At 33.6% G+C, this 18,716-nt stretch overlaps 1 protein-coding gene across 2 annotated transcripts in view; it reads left to right on the forward strand.

Annotated features, from left to right (window-relative positions):
- Positions 1 to 18,716, forward strand: part of LOC120245429 (PARP1 binding protein) — a 61,544-nt gene that overhangs the window by 15,851 nt on the left and 26,977 nt on the right. For both annotated transcript variants that reach the window (XM_039252485.1, XM_039252484.1), the window contains exons 3-6: positions 74 to 307; positions 6,827 to 6,934; positions 13,908 to 14,078; positions 15,170 to 15,324. In XM_039252485.1, coding sequence (XP_039108416.1) covers positions 74 to 307; positions 6,827 to 6,934; positions 13,908 to 14,078; positions 15,170 to 15,324 — 668 coding nt within the window. The remainder of the gene's footprint in view (positions 1 to 73; positions 308 to 6,826; positions 6,935 to 13,907; positions 14,079 to 15,169; positions 15,325 to 18,716) is intronic.

Here is an 18,716-nt window from a genome sequence, read left to right on the forward strand (position 1 = left end):
CATCTCAATTATAAGTTAATGAATATTCTGGCATCCAACTTTATTTTTTAAGTTTTGGTATTGTCTCTTTCAGCTCAATGGAGAATATACAGTTTCTCTCAGTGATGTCTTATTGACCTGGAAATTCTTCCTACATGAGAAGTTGAACTTGCCAGTTGAAAATATGGAAATGATTGACCATTATGAGGACATTAGGAGGACTTACGATGATTTTTTAAAGAATAGTAATATGTTAGATCTGATTGATGTTTATAAAAAATGCAGTGTTTTGAATTCTAGTTGTGAAAATAATGCCATCATATCCCCTGTAAGTATTTTTAAGTCTATCTTAAATGAAAATATGGCTAGATTTATTTTAAATTATGGTGTCAGCGTTTATAGTAACATGATAATGCTTTGCTTTTCAGATCATGTTAGAAAATGGAAAATTTAGCTACCTGAAAGCTAGTTATTACTGAAAAGAAATATTTCGGTGATAAATTTTGTTAAAATTCTGTCGTTTTTTGATTGAAGTATAAGAAAAGCTTCTTACTAGATCAAAACATTTTAACAAAGAGATCAGTCCCAACTGCATGATTTCCTTCTGAATTCATGTCAAAGATTGCTTTGCTATTTTGCTTTCTTGGTTTAATGTGCATCTGTTCATTTTGGCATATGTTGTATAAATGCTATGACTCTTTCTATGGATTAATAATGTTATTTTACTGAGATGGGATATCATTTTGTGAGGATAGTATGATGCAGTAAACATGAGGTAATACATTATTCCTTTTTTTAAACATATACTCATATTCATTGCTTTATTTTTTATTGAATGTAAGTTTTAAAATTAATGGAATGTTATCCTTTGCAGTTTGGTTTCATCTACATTAGAATTGATAAACTGTTTTCAGAATATATTTGGATGTATCTAGTTTGTTTTAAAGTGTTGAAATATTTTTCTTTATTTTAGCATTTACTGAGTACCAGTAAGGTAGTAACTAAATAGTAGTGATAACTAAATAATTGTAGATTTATTCTGTTTTCTAAGATGTTAAAATATTTTATAAATATTTCTGTCTGATACTTGGGAATAGTGTTTTGACTGCTTGTGATAGAAACTGCCACAATAACAGTGGTTTAACAAAATGGAAGTTTATTCCACTCTTCTATAAAAGATATCTAAGGGTAAGAATCTGGGACTGATGTGATAGCTCTGTTATTAGCAGATACTTAGGATTTTTTCTGTTATTCTCCTCTTCCATCTTAGTTCTTAACCTCTGCCTTCAAAGTCCTTTGTGATCCAGAGAGCTGTTAGAGCTCCAGATCCCATACTTGCGTTTCTTGCATCAGGAAGTAGTAAGGGAGCACAGCATTTTTCAGACGTAGCTCTTTTGCTTCCATGTCCTTGCCTAAAGCCTAGTCACATGACCACACCAAGATGTTAGGGAAGATGGAGAATATAGTCTTTTTTTTCCTGCATAACATGCCAGAATAAAAACAAAATCTGTTACTAAGGAGGAAGGGGAGAGTGGACATTGGCAGGCAGTTTGCTGTCTTGGCCTCACTGGGCTATAATGGAACCCTTTGCCCCATTGTAACTTCCTAAGATGTACATGCATACGTGCACATGCATACCCACACATGCACACCCACACTATGGTAAAGATACTTGTGAGGGAAGATAGTTTTTTTTTATTCCTTCTTTACCTATATTTTATTTGCTTGTACAGAGAATTTAAAAAAAAATTTTTTTAATGTTTTTATTTATTTCTGAGAGAGAAAGACAGCGTGAACAGGGGAAGGTCAGAGAGAGAGGGAGATACAGAATATGAAGCAGGGTAGAGATGATTTTTGACTGCTTTTCACATAGTTAATTTAGAGAGGCTAATCAAACATAGTCTTGGATTATAAGAACAACAAAGAGAATCTCCAATAAGCCAATGAGAGTATAATCTGCCTGAGGTTTTTGGGCATGTTGTTTTCATCTTATCCTTTGCCTCTAAGTCTTATAATAAGCCTCTTCATTTTCGTGAATTATGTATAGTATGAGATATATAGGTTTACATTAGAGGGCATTCTGTGTCTCCAGATAGCAACATGTTCTTCCTCAGGACATCAGGAATGGAGTGCAAGCTGCTAAGAATAGAGTGTGTGAAGTTGAAAATTTTCTGCATTTAAAATGAAAGGTTTGATCTCTGATACTTGTTTGCTCTAGGAAAATTTCCAATGAGAAAAAAGTGAACAGGAAAACCTATCCCTATATTCATTTCTCAAAAATGCACTAAATATAACCCTAATTTATGGTAAAAGTGTCTTTAAAGTTACATATGCTTATGTATCTTCTTTGTTTTTTTCTTTATTATCACCTAAGAAAGGCAAGAATTATGAGGAATTAAGATCAAGACAGGGAAGTTTTGGGAACCTGGTAACTTGAACAATGCTCCTTTCCCCTATATCTCAGACATTACAGTTCCTCTCCTGGAGAACAAGGATGCAGGGACTGTGGACATCTGTAGGATAGAAGGCCTTGGATTCTAACTTGAGTTTAAGTAGAGACAGTTGGTACAGAGTTTGCTTTCTCATGAAGTGAGCAATTATCTGGAGGACATTGGAAACCTAGGCTGAGGAGAAGAAATGGTAGATCTTGAGAAGAGCTTAGCAGCCCTCAGAAATCTGGGGACCTTCTGAGGAAGGTTAACAAATGCCCCCTGTGAGTATGCCAGGATTCTCTGTCTCTGAGGAAGCCGAGAAGTAGCTGAGTAGATGGGTATACTGTTGGTGACCCTTTGAGACCAGAAGAAGACTCTCCTTTGGCCTCAGTAGGTGACTGGTATCCTGTTTATTTCTCCACTGCTGTTTCATAAAGAGTAGAGACTTTTTCAGCTTCCGTTACTTAAAAAATTGTCAACACTTGAAGTACCTCAACAGTCAAGGCTGACCCCCAAAAAGCCAATGAGGAAAAGCAATAGCCACTTAAGGAGTCCTGGCAGCCACAGAAAGATGAGTTAACTGAGAACACACATGCCCTATAGAATAGAGTTGCTAGTGGAGAGTGATGATTTAAATCCATAAAAATAGTAGTACCTGAGGAAATTCAAGGATAAATTAAACGTAAGACTTTCTAGATGAGAAAAAGAAGAAAAAAGTTTTCCCAATGCAAGACATGAACTCAGATACAAATTAGTGTCCTGATAGTCAAATATAATAAATACTTAAAGTACAGAGAGAAAAATCTGAAGCTCAAGAAATTATGAAGGAAAAGTTAAGAAATTTGGAGGTTAGATCTAGAGGATTTAACATACAAATGCTAGGAGTTCCAGAAGAGAAAAAAGAACAGATGCAGAAGAGACCATGATTAAATAAAATGTTTCTTCAAACTACAGCTGTTATAATAAATATTTCTCTGAGTCTGCTAGTTAAGGATGTTTATGAAGTTCCAGCCTGTATTCAAGAGAAAAGACACATAGCTACGCATATCCTGGTAAAATTCCTGGACTCTTTAAGGATAAAGATAAATATTATAAATTTCCTAGTGGAAAGAACAAGTTATTTAAAAAGAACAAAAATTAAATAGAATGTCTTGATCCTCAACAAGGTTATCAGTTACTAGCTAAGTTAAAGGGAGGATATGGAAAAATTTAAAGAATGTCCTTCAACTGAAAACTTTGCCTTTTCAAAGACCATAATAATTAAACAGATGAACTGGAGCAGATACTATCTAGAGGAAAGAGGTAGTGAGCAATGAAACTTGTATATATGATAAGGATGGACTGGGATTATGTGTGCTAAAATTGAAGGCTTATATTAAGGGAGATTCTGATATTAGTTTAGAATTAAAATGACAAAGTGTTGTGGTTTGTTGGGAGTGAGCAATTTATTTTAAATTGCTTTATTTAATTTCTTAAATAATTTAATAAATAATTTAAATAATTATTTAAATTTATTTTAAATAATATAGAGAAATGGGTTCTGATTTGAGTACCAGAAGGTGAAGGTAACCATTAATGGAATGGAAAAATATGGTTAAAAAGAGGATAAAAATAGAATAAATAACTTATCCATAAAGTAAAGGTATAAATCAGTAAAATTAATAGTGTGTCACAGAAAATACATTGTGATTTTTATGCTTACTTCAGAGCTTTATGCCATATTATCTAGAGTCCTTGTTAAAGTTTTAAATTATCTAGAGTCCTTGTCAAAGTTTTAAGTTTAGGAATGCCTTTGCACTCTTAAAAATTAATTAGGGGGATTCCTGGGTGGCTCAGTTGGTTTGAGCTTTGTGCTGATGGCTCAGAGCCTGGAGCCTGCTTCAGATTCTCTGTCTTTCTCTTTCTCTGCCCCTCCCCTGCTTGTGTGTGCTTGCTCTCTCTCTCTCTCTCTTTCTCTCTCACACTCTCAAAAATGAATATACATTAAACATAATAAAATTAAAAATAATTAGGAAAAGGAGATTTTGTTTATATGAGTTATATCTGTTGATTTATCATATTAAAGGTTAAAACATATATTTAAAGTATTAAAATATTGATAATAAACTAAATATGTGTTTATGTTAATAGTACTATGAATAAGAATAAATGAGAATATGTTTTATATATTTTATATTTATTACTGTTTTACATTTTTATAAATATCCTTAATGTCACGTATGATAGAAAATAGCTGTTTTCTCATGTCTACTTCTGTCTGATATGTTGTTGTTGTTAATGTTTTTTATTTATTTCTAGGAGAGAGAGAGAGAGAGACAGCATGAGCAGGGGAGGGTCAGAGAGAAAGGGAGTCACAGACTGAAACAGGCTCCAGGATCTGAGCAGACAGTCAGCACAGAGCCCGACGCGGGGCTCAAACCCCCGAACCGCGAGATCATGACCTAAGCGAAAGTCGGACGCTTAACCGACTAAGCCACCCAGGCTTCCCTGATATGTTGTTTTGATTGAAGTATATCAAGAAAGTTCAGATTCACATTGATACATAGTTGGAAAAGGGTGAACTTCCTGGGTCTCCTGAATGGGTCTTAGGGACATCAGAAATCCATGGATCCTCCTTACTGAACTGATCTAGAATATTGTACTTTACATGTTATTAAACATGAATATAGTTTTATTTATTAAAGTTAATTTCTTTTGAGAGATAACATGTACAGGATGGGCAGAGAGAGGGAGAGAGAGAATTGCAAGCAGGCTCTGCACTGTCAGTGTGAGGAGCCCAAAATGGGGCTTGAACTCATGAAACCTGTGAGATCATAACTTGTGCTGAAATCAAGAGTCGGGCACTTAACCGAATGAGCCACCTAGGCACCCCAACATGAACATAGTTTAAACCAGACAGTAATATTATCTGATTAAAAAAAAATAAAATTGTGTTTATGGAAGAATAAATCTTTGCTTTTACCGTCTCTCCTGAAAACATAAGAACCATAAGTGTGAGGACTACCTCTATTCAAGATTTGTTAAATAGTAAATTATTTTTTTAAAAAAAGACAAACCAAGAAACAAACTCTTGACTATGGGGGACAAACTGATGCTTAGCAGAGGGGAGGGGGAGGTAGGTGGGAGATGGATGAAACAGATGATGGGGATTAAGGAGGGCATGTGAGATGAACATCAGGTGATGAATGGAAATGTTGAATCAGTATATTGTACACTTGAAACTAATATAATACTGTATGTTGACTATACTGGAATTAAAATAAAAGTGAAAAAACAGTAATTGTCAAACACAAATTCTCCTGAAACAATTTATCTATTTAAAAATAATGACCTTGAATTATTTCATAAGATTACTTTTTTAAATATTGAAAAGTTACACTGTATGTAGTCAGTTGTCATTAAATGTTTCTGGCTAATATTTAGAAAATGGGTATCCAGGGGCACCTGGGTGGCTCAGTCGGTTGAGTGTCTGACTTCAGCTCAGGTCATGATCTCATAGTCTGTGAGTTGGAGCCATGTTGGGCTCGTGCTGACAGCTTGAAGCCTGCTTCAGATTCTCTGTCTCCCTCTCACTCTGCTCCTCAACTGCTCATGTTCTGTCTGTCTCAAAATAAAAAAGAAAGCAAGCAAGCAAGCAAGAAAGAAAAGAAAAGAAAAAAGAAAAGAAAAGAAAATAGGTATCTAAGTTGCCCTTCGTAGCAAAGGAGTAAAAGTCAAAACTTACCAAAAAAGTAAATTCTTTTTTTTTACTGAACTTGAATTTTGAGATTCAAGTTATGAACAACAAAATCCCAGGCTTTTTTTTTTTCTCTTCCTTTTATGATAAGCTCTGAGTTCTAGCTCAAATAAGTATATATTAGGGAGTTATTTTAGTTTTAATTTTATAGTGGCTGAGAGGGAAGTGGTTTGTAGTCTCATCAGGTTTTGTTAATTCAGTTTATACCTTCCCTTCAAGTTTACTAATCAGTAATGAGGTGTGTGAATACCTATATAATCTTAGATCCCTTAGAATAAATAATAGAAAGCAAATCTATATTTTTTTCATTGAAATTCTCACTTTGAAATATTATGCTGTTAGGACACTAGGTTTACTTTTGTATAATCCCAAAATGAAGTATTTATTGTGTGCCTTAGGTAAGCCTTTTCTTTGTCTTTAGTTTCTTCTATAAAAATAAAAGACTGATTAAATTTCCAAGGTTATCTTTTAACTCTAAACTTGTGACCTCTGTGAGTACAGCCATTAGAAACAGAAGCATTTTGTTAGAGTTTAATTCCATGTATACTTACTGCCAACAAAGATCAGGTGATAATATCTATGCTGGAATATCATTGACACTATGTAGTGCTCAATGTAAAGTATTTTTTATAGTTGGCATAGCATTTTATTATTTGCAATGGTCCTGTGTTTTCTCCAGAGTCAACTACGAGATTTTCTGCTTGGGAGACAGTATGCAGTAGCTGATGAAACTGATCCTTATGTACCAATATCACCAGTGAGTAAATACAACCAGGATAATGAAAAGGTACTGATAAATTGTGAGTAAATTAAAGCAGGAGATGATCCTCTTCAAATCACTATAAATGTGATTGTACATTTCCTTTAAAAATTTTTTTAATTTGCTTAAATCTATATTTGCAAAAAGTAATACATTAGAGACTGGCAAGATCTTAGCAGTCAGTTTCTTCCTAGTTTCTGGCCAGGGTCACAGGCACTGCACAAAAATAGGTTATCACTCTAAGTTTCTGAAAAGTAGTTGGAAGGTCTAGGTTGCCAGAATTCTCTGAATCTTTGTATTTGGTAAATTTCACAATTATGGTTTTAAATGACTGATTCTTGGGAGGATACATACAATGGAAAAATCTGTTCTGTCTCCTTTGTGGTAGAATAACTGATACATCACAAATTGTGATAATAGAGTTTGTTGTACAAACAAACCATGGTGAACAAACCACCTGTTTCATCTAATATAATTTACCTTTAGCTAAATACTATGCTAGGCACCTAATTGAATATAGTAACCCCATACTAACTATGGGAATTATGTTTATGAAAGTTCCTATCGTAAATCACCGTTGACAAAGATAAAAAATTTAGGAGTAATGGAAAAAACAGTAAAATTACATTCAACATATCTAAATCCATCTTTTTCATTAAGTTAACATATTTGATGAATCACCTTCTTCATTTTGTAGGAAGCATTGCTGAGGCAGATTCTCCCATAAGTCCCATGCCATACAGACAGCTTTTAAGAAATATATTTATTGGACCACCTGGGTGACTCAGTGACTCAGTCAATTGAGTGTCCAGCTTCAGCTTAGGTCATAATTTTGTGGTGAGTTCGAGCCCCTCATCAGGCTCTCTGCTGTCATGCAGAGATCACTTCAGATCCTCTGTCTCCCTCTCTCTCTGACTTCCCCTGAAAAATAAAATAAAACATAAAAAAAAAGAAATATATGTATCGCTGCCCTCAAATAAATACCTGTGTACCTACTTCCTAGATTTACTAAGGTGCTTTACATTTGCATTTAATATTTTTTCTGGCTGATTTGAAAGTTAAGTTTCTGACATTATGACCCTTAATGCCTAAAATTCTTTAGCATATTATTTCCTGAAAATAAAGGCATAACCATAATATCATTATATATAAGAAAACTTAATTATTCTCTAATATCATTTACTGTTTTCCCTATTCAGATTTCTACATTTGTCGGCCAAATGGTTTTATATTTCTTAAGACTCTTTTAATCTAGAAGAATTCCCCTCAGGTTTTTGTTTGTTTGTTTGTTTGTTCATCTGATTAATTTCTCCTGGTATTATTTATCTTGTTCTTCTGTTTCCAGTAAACTGGAGGTTTCAACTAATAGCTTGCTTAGATTGAGGTTTAACATTTCATAACAAATACTTTTTAGCTGATGGCAAGTATCACATCAAGAGACAAAATCTCAAGTTGTCCCAAATAGCCAGATTAGTCTAGGAAAAAGATGTAGTTTTCCCTTTGCTGTCAGCAAAGATCTGTGGGGTAACACTATATAAATATCCTGTTTCCCAACAATCTTACATATCCATTGATGATCCTTGTCTGACTTAGTTATTTCTGTAGTGTTTGCAGAATGGTGAATTTCTAACCCTGTCATGTCTTTACATTAGTTAGCTTCCATTTTTCAGTAAAGAATAATTTTGTCTTATCAATTGAGAGGAAGTATAGAGTTCCCTAAAAAAGGCAGAGTCACTATTTAACTCTTTCTATTTCATTACTAGCTTAGGAGTTGGGATAATAGTTATTTAAGATGCAAATTAGATTTTTTTCTATTTATCTTTCTCATTTTCTATGAATTTATTATAATGGACTCATGAATTTTTATTTATTCAGAGTTTTAAAATCAGTTACAGTCATAAGTCCTTGATGCTAAAATAGAAGATTCTCTTCAAGCTGGCTTCTGTGTCTTTTTTTACATGCTCTATTAGGCTTCTGAGGACTTAACTTTTTTCTGGTAAAAGAAAAATATTCCAATCCCATCTTTGAATGTTTTCTTCCCAGATGTGTTTCCATTTAGTGATTTGTAACTATTTTCTCTTGCTTGAAATTAATTTTTCACTTACATTGTTTTTCTCTCCTGTCCCAAATATTGATAAAATGTTTAACAAATCTCTGGTCTTTTCTCATTGGTACTTAAAGAGTACATTCAGGGCACCTGGGTGGCTCAGTCAATTGAGTGTCCTAATTTGGCTCAACTCATGATCTCACAGTTTTTGGGTTTGAGCCCCACATCAGGCTCTGTGCTGACAGCTCAAAGCCTGGAACCTGCTTCAGATTCTGCATCTCCCTCTGTCTCTCTCTCTCTGCCTCCCCCCAGCTCTGTCTTTCAAAAATGAATAAACATTAAAAAAAATATAGAGATTCTTGGGTGCCTCAGTCGGTTGAGCATCCGGCTTCAGCTCAGGTCATGATCTCACTTTCATGGGTTCAAGCCCCGCGTCAGGCTCTGTACTGACAGCTAGCTCAGAGCCTGGAGCCGCTTCAGATTCTGTGTCTCCCTCTCTCTCTGACCTTCCCCTGTTCACACTGTCTCTATCTCTCTCTCAAAAATAAATAAAACACTAAAAAAGTATAAAAAACAGTACATTCATATATCAAGAGACTGGATCACTTACAAATCTCTTTAATTTATCTTACAGGCTCTATAGGGAAGAAACAGTCATTGTTAATTGTGCCTTTTAATGAACAGAAGTGAACTATATTCTACGTGTAAAACACCTAAGTGTTTATAATTTTGGCTTAAGATATAAAATGTTATATTTTAAAAGGATGCCCATGAAAAAAGATCATAATATATATAAACTATATGCAAGCATATCGTTTTCTCATTTAAAAAAACAATGGTAGTTTCATTGGGTTAATCTTCTACTTCTATCTTTTGCCTTCTTGGATTGTTTTTCGAGAACAGTTAGCTGACTGATTAGATTTTATGAGGACATTAAAATTGCAGCCATCCTCTTAACCATTTTGCATTTTACTTACAGATTTCTAATTTTTCTTTTTGCAGAGTATTTTTGGGAGGCAATATATTTCTATTAAAATTCCAAAGTCTTTTTTTTTTGGGCTGAAGTCTTGCAAAGATATATTTTGATCACAAAATGTACCTTACTAATGCCACACTAGAGTCGTCAAGTAGATGAATGGCATGAATTTGAGAAAAAATATTTTTGTTTCCTTATTTTATTTTTCCTAAGGTATTAAACTGCATTAGAAATTCTGAAGCAAGGAAGGGAAAAATGGAATAAAGGCCCAAAAAGAAAACTTTCAGTTTAATAAAGAATTCTACCAGTATATTAGCTCTAGACCAACTTTTTGTTGTTGTTGTTATATGTAAGAATTTATGTGTTGGCAAAGAAAGTAAAAAATACCTGTATAAATTGTTAATGTCAATCTAGCAAAAGTAACTTTCAAGCTGAGATTGAATATCTACATTTTAGTAATAATTAAGGGATAGGAAAAGAAGCTTGGACTTGGCAGAAAGCTTAAGTAAGATTGTTCAACTTCTAAACAAACATTGCAGATACTTTGTGGTATGGATTGAATCGGTTTATTAAACAAATAAACAGAACATTATCTTTATTTTTGGTATCTTGGTAAAAGCTTCAATCTTGTGGATTTTTTCAATTTAGGCCCTTGCTTCTGGACATCATAACTGTATTTATGTGGAATGCTTTTTGAGAGAGCCTCTTTAAAACACACTTGCAAATACAAGAGCAGGGAAACCATAACTGCCATGTTATATGACCATAATGATAGGGATAGATTTCCAATTGTAGCCATGAGTTAAAAGAAACACTCTAACTGTGAGGACTCCAAGATGTTTTTCCCTGATGTTTCCCTAGCATCACAGATCAGAAGGGCAGAATTTGCTAGCCTTAAAGAGCAAGTTGTAGATGTGGTAGTGTAAGTCCTGGTTTGTACCCACTTAGGATCAGATCTATACATACTGTTATATTCTCATTATTTTTGAAGAGCAGAGTCATGGTGAAATGGATTGAATGAAATTAAATCTAGAAAGAGTAGAACAGTTTCTGATTACAGTAGAAATGTCCCTATTTCTGTAATTTTTGACAACTGTGTTATTCTTTTGAAATGTGAAGAGATGAGGTAGAGATTCATATGTTTTAGACAGACTATTGCACTATGAAGTTAAAATGGAAACTTTTGTTTTATAGATTCATATGAAGTATTATGATTTACACTGAAAATAAAAAATAAAAGAACACTTAAAATATAAGCAGAAAACTATGTTATGCTTTATGTTATAAAATTTTAGGATGGATCTAAAGGTGATTTTAATTTACTTGTACCTTAGAGTGGTTTTCTTTTTAAGGCAATGTAATAAAAATATGTGAGTGTTTATTTGATCCCAAATAAGTTTTTATCAATAGTTTTCATTTTGAAATATCTAAAAGGGCTTCATATATGTATTTTTTTTTTCCATTTATCATTGAACAAAAACTGAGAACCTATTAACAAAAATGGACTGGTTACCTGCTCTAATACCAGTCATTCTTTCAGGCTCTAAGAATACATTATTTGCTTTCCTGGAGCTCATGAGGTAGTAGTACAAAGATTAAGAAAACACACAACGTCAGAAAACGTTAAGATCTATGAGGAAATTATAGTTTGCTGATATGCAGAAATATTACATGGAAGTAAGAAAGGGAGTACATGAATTGCTGTTTTATATGGGAAATCAGGGAGCCTCTCTGCAAAAGTAACATTTGCCTAATATTTTTAATATTTAAGAAAAAAGTTTCATAACGTTAATATTTAAACTTTATTTAAAAAATCAATTTTGTTTAAACTTTGAGTCCATGTTTAAGGTAACCTTCTCCTGTCCAATAAGGTTTTTTCTAAGTATTTTTTTTAAGTTTATTTATTTATTTTGAGAGAAAGAGAGTAAGGGAGGAGCAGAACGAGAGGGAGAGAGAGAATCCCAGGCAGGCTCTGTTGTCAGTACAGAGTCCAACACAGGGCTTGAACCGACAAACTGTGAGATCGTGACCTGAGCTGAAACAAAGAGCTGGATGCCTAACTGACTAAGCCACCCAGGCACCCACAGTAGTTTTTTAAAACTGACCCTGACTGCCTACCATGTTTCAAGAATTTAAATTCATGAAATTTAAATAATCTGAAAGAAGCATGTCACCTTTAAAAGCACTTTTAATATGTATATGAACTTGAGACTTTCTGAGTAATTGTCTAAGACACTTCTTAATGATTTGTAATTTTTATTTTTCAGTTCTGATAAGTTTTGGCTCTGTACACTTAACACTTCAAGCCTGTCCAGCTTCAGTGTTCTGCTGCTTAAGCTATATGCAGTTGAGGAATGCACTGTTTAGCAAACTTTCCAGCTCATAGCTCTGGTTCCTTATAGCTCAGTCTTTACTGAATATATTTCTTTCTCCTTTCAACCTGCATTTTTGATGGGCCTTCTGGAGTCTCCCCCATGCTTGTGTAGTTTCCCTGTCAACTAGGGATTTTGGCTCTTTTTACTCTCAATTTTTCCAGGGTTTTCCCCTTTAAATTTCTAGCTGCTTTCCCAGCCCTGGAGTCTAAGGACACCTTTCTAGTCACTTCTACCTTTTGTAGACATAGTCATGAAATTTGGGCCAGTAAACCACAAACTTAATTCATACCCTTCTTATTTCAGTTCCGTTAAAATTAGTCTTCCAGCTTCTGTCTACCTTCTGGACACCTTTCAGTGTCTTTATAAATAGTTTTTAAAATTTATTACCATTTTATGTTTGTTCTCTGTAAGGTTCACATGATCACTTGAAGTGGAGGAAGTTTAGGGTCTTGAATAATCACAGGCTTGCTATTCTTACCCTTCTTGTTGTAGTTCTTTTTTTTTTTTTTTAATTTTTTATTTATTTCTAGGAGAGAGAGAGAGAGAGAGAGAGAGAGAGAGAGAGACAGTGTGAGCAGGGAAGGGTCAGAGAGAGAGGGAGTCACAGACTCTGAAACAGGCTCCAGGCAGAGCCTGACGCGGGGCTCGAACCCATGAACCGCGAGATCATGACCTAAGCGAAAGTCGGACGCTTAACCGACTAAGCCACCCAGGCACCCCTGCAGTTCTTTTAAAATTAAATTCTCCTCTACCTTGTGTCTGCTTTTTAGGTCCTTTCCAGTGTCTTTATGTATTTGTGTTTTTAAAATTTTATCTAATATTTTATACTTATTTGTGGAGTTCACACTATCACTTCCCCCATACTAGAAGTTGCAAGGTCTTAAATAGCTATAAATAGCTAATTTTAAAAATAAGATAATTGAATTCCCTGGTTTATTATTTGACTATAAAAGACAAGTACAAAGTACAGTATATATGAAAGAACCGATATCCATATTAAATTTTTGCAAATATTTATCTTATGTTTCAGCAGTCATAGCTCTGTTTTAGGCCAGTTAATGTCAACATCAGCTACTTATTATTATTTTTTTTTACATTTGCTTGAATCTCTTCATTGTAATACTTACTTGGTTATTTGGTATTGTCAAAGCCAGTATCTAATAATTTCCCTCTGAATTTAACCTTTAAACTTCAGCCTATATCTAGCCCTATATGGGTAAAGAACCAATACTGCCAGTTGGCCCATTCCCTAAGCTTCAGGGAGCATCATTACTCCTTGTTATTTAGTGACAGTTGTGTGTAGGGGAAAGAGATCCAGCCTTATCAGAAATACAGACTTTGGACTTTATGTTTTTATATCATTTTTTAAGAGACATTTTCAACAATTACGATAATTGTTATTTGCTCATAGATGCTCACTGGTGACAAGTTGGTTTCATGATCAAGAATCAATTGTCCAAATCAAACTTTTGTTTTCTGACAGTTCTCTTTTCCCAAAGAGTCGAATGATATATTGTTATTGGATGGTCATAAGTATTTTTACTGCATATTTAAAAATACTGATTTAGAACAACTTCAATAAAATAATATTTTGTTGTACAGGTGCAGTTACTAGCAAGGAAAATTATCTACTCATATTTAAGCCTGCTAGTGAATTCAAAGAATGACCTGGCTCTGGCTCATATTCTTAATATTCCTGATAGAGGACTTGGACGAGAAGCCTTCACTGACTTGAAACATGCTGCTCAAGCAAAAAAGATGTCTATCTTTTTGGTATGGACATATTACATTTTCAGGATGTTTTAAAAGACTATTAATGAACAGTGGATATATGTACATTAATATAGAATTCTTAATATAGAATTCTTATGATAAAACAACTTTTAAACTGTGAATATATGTTCTTCCTTTGTTTTGAAAATCTGTAGTACTTTTATTTATTAGCATATTCTTCAAATTTGACAAGGGAGAATATCTCTAAAACACGTTTCATGTGTTCTGTAGTCCTGTTAAATTCTCCTTGAATAAATATTTCCAAAGGCAAAAGTGCCTGTTAAATGCTCTTTGAATAAATGTTTCCAAGGGCAAAAAGTTTGGAAATAGTATATACCTTTATTGGATGTTTATATATCAAAAGCTCAGAGTAGTCCTACCATTAAGAAATATGCTTAAATTAACCATCTTATTTAATCTGTTGTTTTCTAAGTTATTTATCCTTGGAACTTTTTTCCAAATTACTGAAATTTCATAGAATTTGTCTTAGGATTTACTTTGGAAAATACAGCTTTAGAACATTTGATCTTTGATGGAAATGCTCTTAAGTATAGCCATCGTATATATAATTTTATCATTGTAAAGATAAATCTTTTGAACTACACATGATTAAATAATCCTAAAATGTGAAAGCTAGATAGGACTTAGTGATTAGTTTAAGTGTTTAGTTTATAAATAAGGTTTGGAAGAGTTGAATCAATTGCCTACCCTTGAATAAATCAACATAGTTGTTACTTAAAAACCCTTTTGATCCATATAAGAATTCCAGTTCAATCTATATAAGAAAATATTTGTATACTAATATTCTAGTCAGTGATATTCTCTTATGAATATATTCTTATGCTCTTAGTTGGTTGCCTAACTAGGCTCCTCAGTCTCCACTTGCATTGTTATCACCCTTGCTGGCATGAATTCTGCATGGCATCTGTTTCTTTAATTATTTACTTCTGAATCAAAGTGACCTGAATTGTAAAAAGTGTTTATCTCTATATCCAGAAATAATATAAATGTACTTAGGTTCATAAAGTTTTATTTTTAACTCATTAAATCATGAAACATTTAAACATTAAATCATTTGTTTTAATTCATAGGTGGCCACATCATTTATTAGGACACTAGAGCTTGGAGGGAAAGGATATGCACCATCACCATCAGATCCTTTAAGGGCACATGTAAAAGGATTGTCTAATTTTATTAACTTCATTGACAAATTAGATGAGATTCTTGGAGAAATACCAAATCCAAGGTAATGACTTTTCATAAGTTAACAAATGTTTGTTACTAATCTAGCTTTAAAACTTACAAAATCAGAAGTAGATTTGAATATAGGAGCTATTGAAATGACCAAGCATCTAACAAAACAGTGGGGAGAAGAAACAAAATGTCTAGATGAGTAAATTATAACCTCATGGCCTGTCCCCCTAAGTTTCTGCCTGTCTTTGATTCTAAAAATTTTGCCCAAGTCAGATGGCATGTTCAAATTTTCTGTTTTGTCTTTTTCTGGAAGAAATAGATTTTTGAGGACTGGACATAACTGAATAGATAATTTCTTTAAAATTTTTATTTAGCAATAAAGGAAACTTATACCTGGAATGAGTAAGGAAATTGACAGAGATATGATGAAATCTAGCTTCTACTTCCTGCTACTTTTTTTTCTTTTCTTGGATGTAAATCTTTGGTTCATCTGGAATTTGTTTTTACATTATATTGGAAGTAATATCTTCTTATCGATAGAATCTCATTTATAATATATGCATATTGGATTAGTAATTTTGAGAGCAATTTGGTGGAACAGAAATACATTGTATATGTTAGCAATCATGGTAGATTACTGTCAATTTGGTTGGTATACTTTAGCATAGTACTAATAAAAAGAGCTGGTATTTATTAAACACTTTTTATGTGTCAGGCATTATACTCAGCTTTTTATGGGGGTTATCATTTGATCATTACAACAGCCTTCCATTATGGGTACTATATAAACATCCAATTCAGAGAGGAAGAAACTGAAGTACTGGGACTAAGTAATTTACCTCAGTCACATTGTTATTTAAGTAGCAAAGATGGGATCTGAACTCACTTCTGATCCTTGAACCCCTTAATCTCTGTGTCTTATTTCATGAAACTTCTTTTCATCATAAGATTCCAAGAAGAATTTTTTTGTCAGGATTTTATTCTGAATTACGTCCTTTTTGTGTCTTTTTTATGGATATCTGTTACAAGGAAGTAAATTTGGAAAAGGTTTTTTGAATATGACTTATCGTCAATATCAGTGATATCTTCTGAACTTTCAAATATATTGGCTGGCTGTTTCTTCTGAGATTGCAGCTAATTTTTAAAAAATATTTTATTTTTAGCAAAGCAGATATAGGTATGTTAAAGTCAAGTGGTATATAGACTTAACAGTAAAATAGTTCTCTACAGATGAATTGACTCTAAGTTTTTTGCTTTTATATTTACCTCATTTAAATGAAATTTTCATGAAGCTATGTTTTTTCAATTTTAGACATTATTAACTTCCTACCCATTTTTAAGTTCCTCACCAACCTCCCAGTCTCCCCTTTTCTGTCTTCTCCTTCCTGATAGGCACACAGACACGCACAACTTTGTTCGTCCTTCTAATGTAGCTATACCACAATTTCAGCTTAAGTTACATTTTAGAATTCTTTTTATTACTGTAAATACTCCCTATACCTAAGCTATGTGATATGCTGTGATTATACTTCCTTTCATGTACAAATTTTTGGGGTTTTTTTTCTAGAGTTAATATCTACTTTTTTCTTTTGCTTTACTTCCTATATATTTATTATCAAATTTTTATCAAGCTTTCCACAAAACCATACAATTTCTGGGTTTTGCCCTTGAAGACATTCCTTCTGGAGAATGCACTATCTTCTTCATTCAGTGTGCACTTTTTCTTGTTAGTTCTATTTCACAGTGGTAACTATGAAGTTTCATTACCTTATGAATTTTCTTTGCTTCTGCCTTGTTTTCTGAATCTCATGACTTTATTTTTAATTGGTAGGCCTCTTATTTTGTGCACATGGCTTTCTGAGAGAAACAGGAGACATATTTTTATTGTATTCTCTCATTTTATTGAATGTGACCTTATATCATGTTTTATTTATCTGAAAGTATTAATTTTTTAAGATTATTTTTGTCTGCATCTTGGATTGTCTTTGTTGTTATCTAAGTTGAATGTTTTCTTTTTGTTTGTTTTGCCCTCTTTAATGTTAGAGGTGTTCCTAAAATGTATGGTGATTCTGAATAGCCCTTTCATCATATTTAAGAATGAGACCCTATAGAGCTGATTAGTAGCTCTGCACAGTGGATTTCTTTATAGCCTGGTAGCCAGTTAGTTCCTTTGTTGGGGATTCTCCAAATGTTGGTAACTAAAGGTCTTTTCTTTAGGACTTACCCCAAAATTTCCACAGTTGCATCCTTAGGTCTCTTTTGGAAAGCTCTAAGTCTAGCCAGTCTAGTATTATTCTGAGATTCTAGTAATAATCTAGCTAGTAATTACTAGCTTGTCTAGTAACATTCTGGGATTTGAAGTAGGATAGGAGTTGATCCAGTTCAGTCTATAGACTTTTACTCAGTCCCCGTTTTCAGTCCCCACTGCCTCGAGGTCTAGAGCCTATCTAGCTTACTTTCTTCAGAGTAATCTTGCTTTTTATGCTGAGCGGGGATAAGTGCACTGGCTTGACTACTTAGAATAGTAGAGGAGATTTTGGCGTTCTGTTGTAGACTGTCAACCAGCTTTCTTATTTGTAACCCCTTTATCATAGCCTTCAGTATTGAATTCAATTTCTGAGAATTTCTAGAGTTGCTTCTTATTGGAATCTCTTTTAGCAGTTACATATGTTTTAGCTTTCTCTGTGCTGAGTAGTCAGCTACCACATGTCCATCTGCTTTTCATCTTTCAGTCCTTTCGTTATATGTCTCTGCTGTCATCCACTATTGTCTCCTCTTTCATTCTTTTTCTTCGTGGATTTAAAACATTTGCATTTCTGTCATTTCTCTGCAGCTTTAGGAGGGAGCAGACATAAATGCATACATTCAATCCAGTGTAGTTTGTTATAATTACATTCCCTTTGGAGGAATTTCTGGTTTGGATAAGTTATCTACAGGATAGAAGTACATTTTAGAGGCATTTAGGATGAGAGAATAGAATAAACTTAAATTCTTTAACATATCAGTGAGTTATTGTGGATATCCTATCTTGCAACAGTGAGTAATTCACTCTATGTTCTTGAGAAGACACTGAAGAAGAAGTAGGTGTTCAAGTAGTGGGTATATTTATGTGAGTGTCTAAATAGTCCCCCTAAGCAATCTTTATTTTTTCTTTATGGTGATATTTGTATATATTAAGTATGTCTTCATTTCCTAATTAAAAAAAAAAAACTATTAAAAGCTAAAGCCATATATCCTATTTATGCAGTAATAAAAGGATGTGTACAGAGGAAAGGACAATTGACCTAGTTGTGGGAGCCAGGGATAAAAGGGTCTGGAATGCTTACCTGGGTGATGTTACAGTTCAGCTTACCCTTGAAGTATGAACTTGAAGGAGTTAGACAGACATGGAGAATGGGTATGATATGAAGCCCAGATGGGGAGAAGGGAGGATACTTCCTACAG

The sequence above is a fragment of the Hyaena hyaena genome, unplaced genomic scaffold, assembly GCF_003009895.1.
Source record: "Hyaena hyaena isolate Hyena2069 unplaced genomic scaffold, ASM300989v1 scaffold_417, whole genome shotgun sequence".
NCBI classification, from domain to species: domain Eukaryota; kingdom Metazoa; phylum Chordata; class Mammalia; order Carnivora; family Hyaenidae; genus Hyaena; species Hyaena hyaena.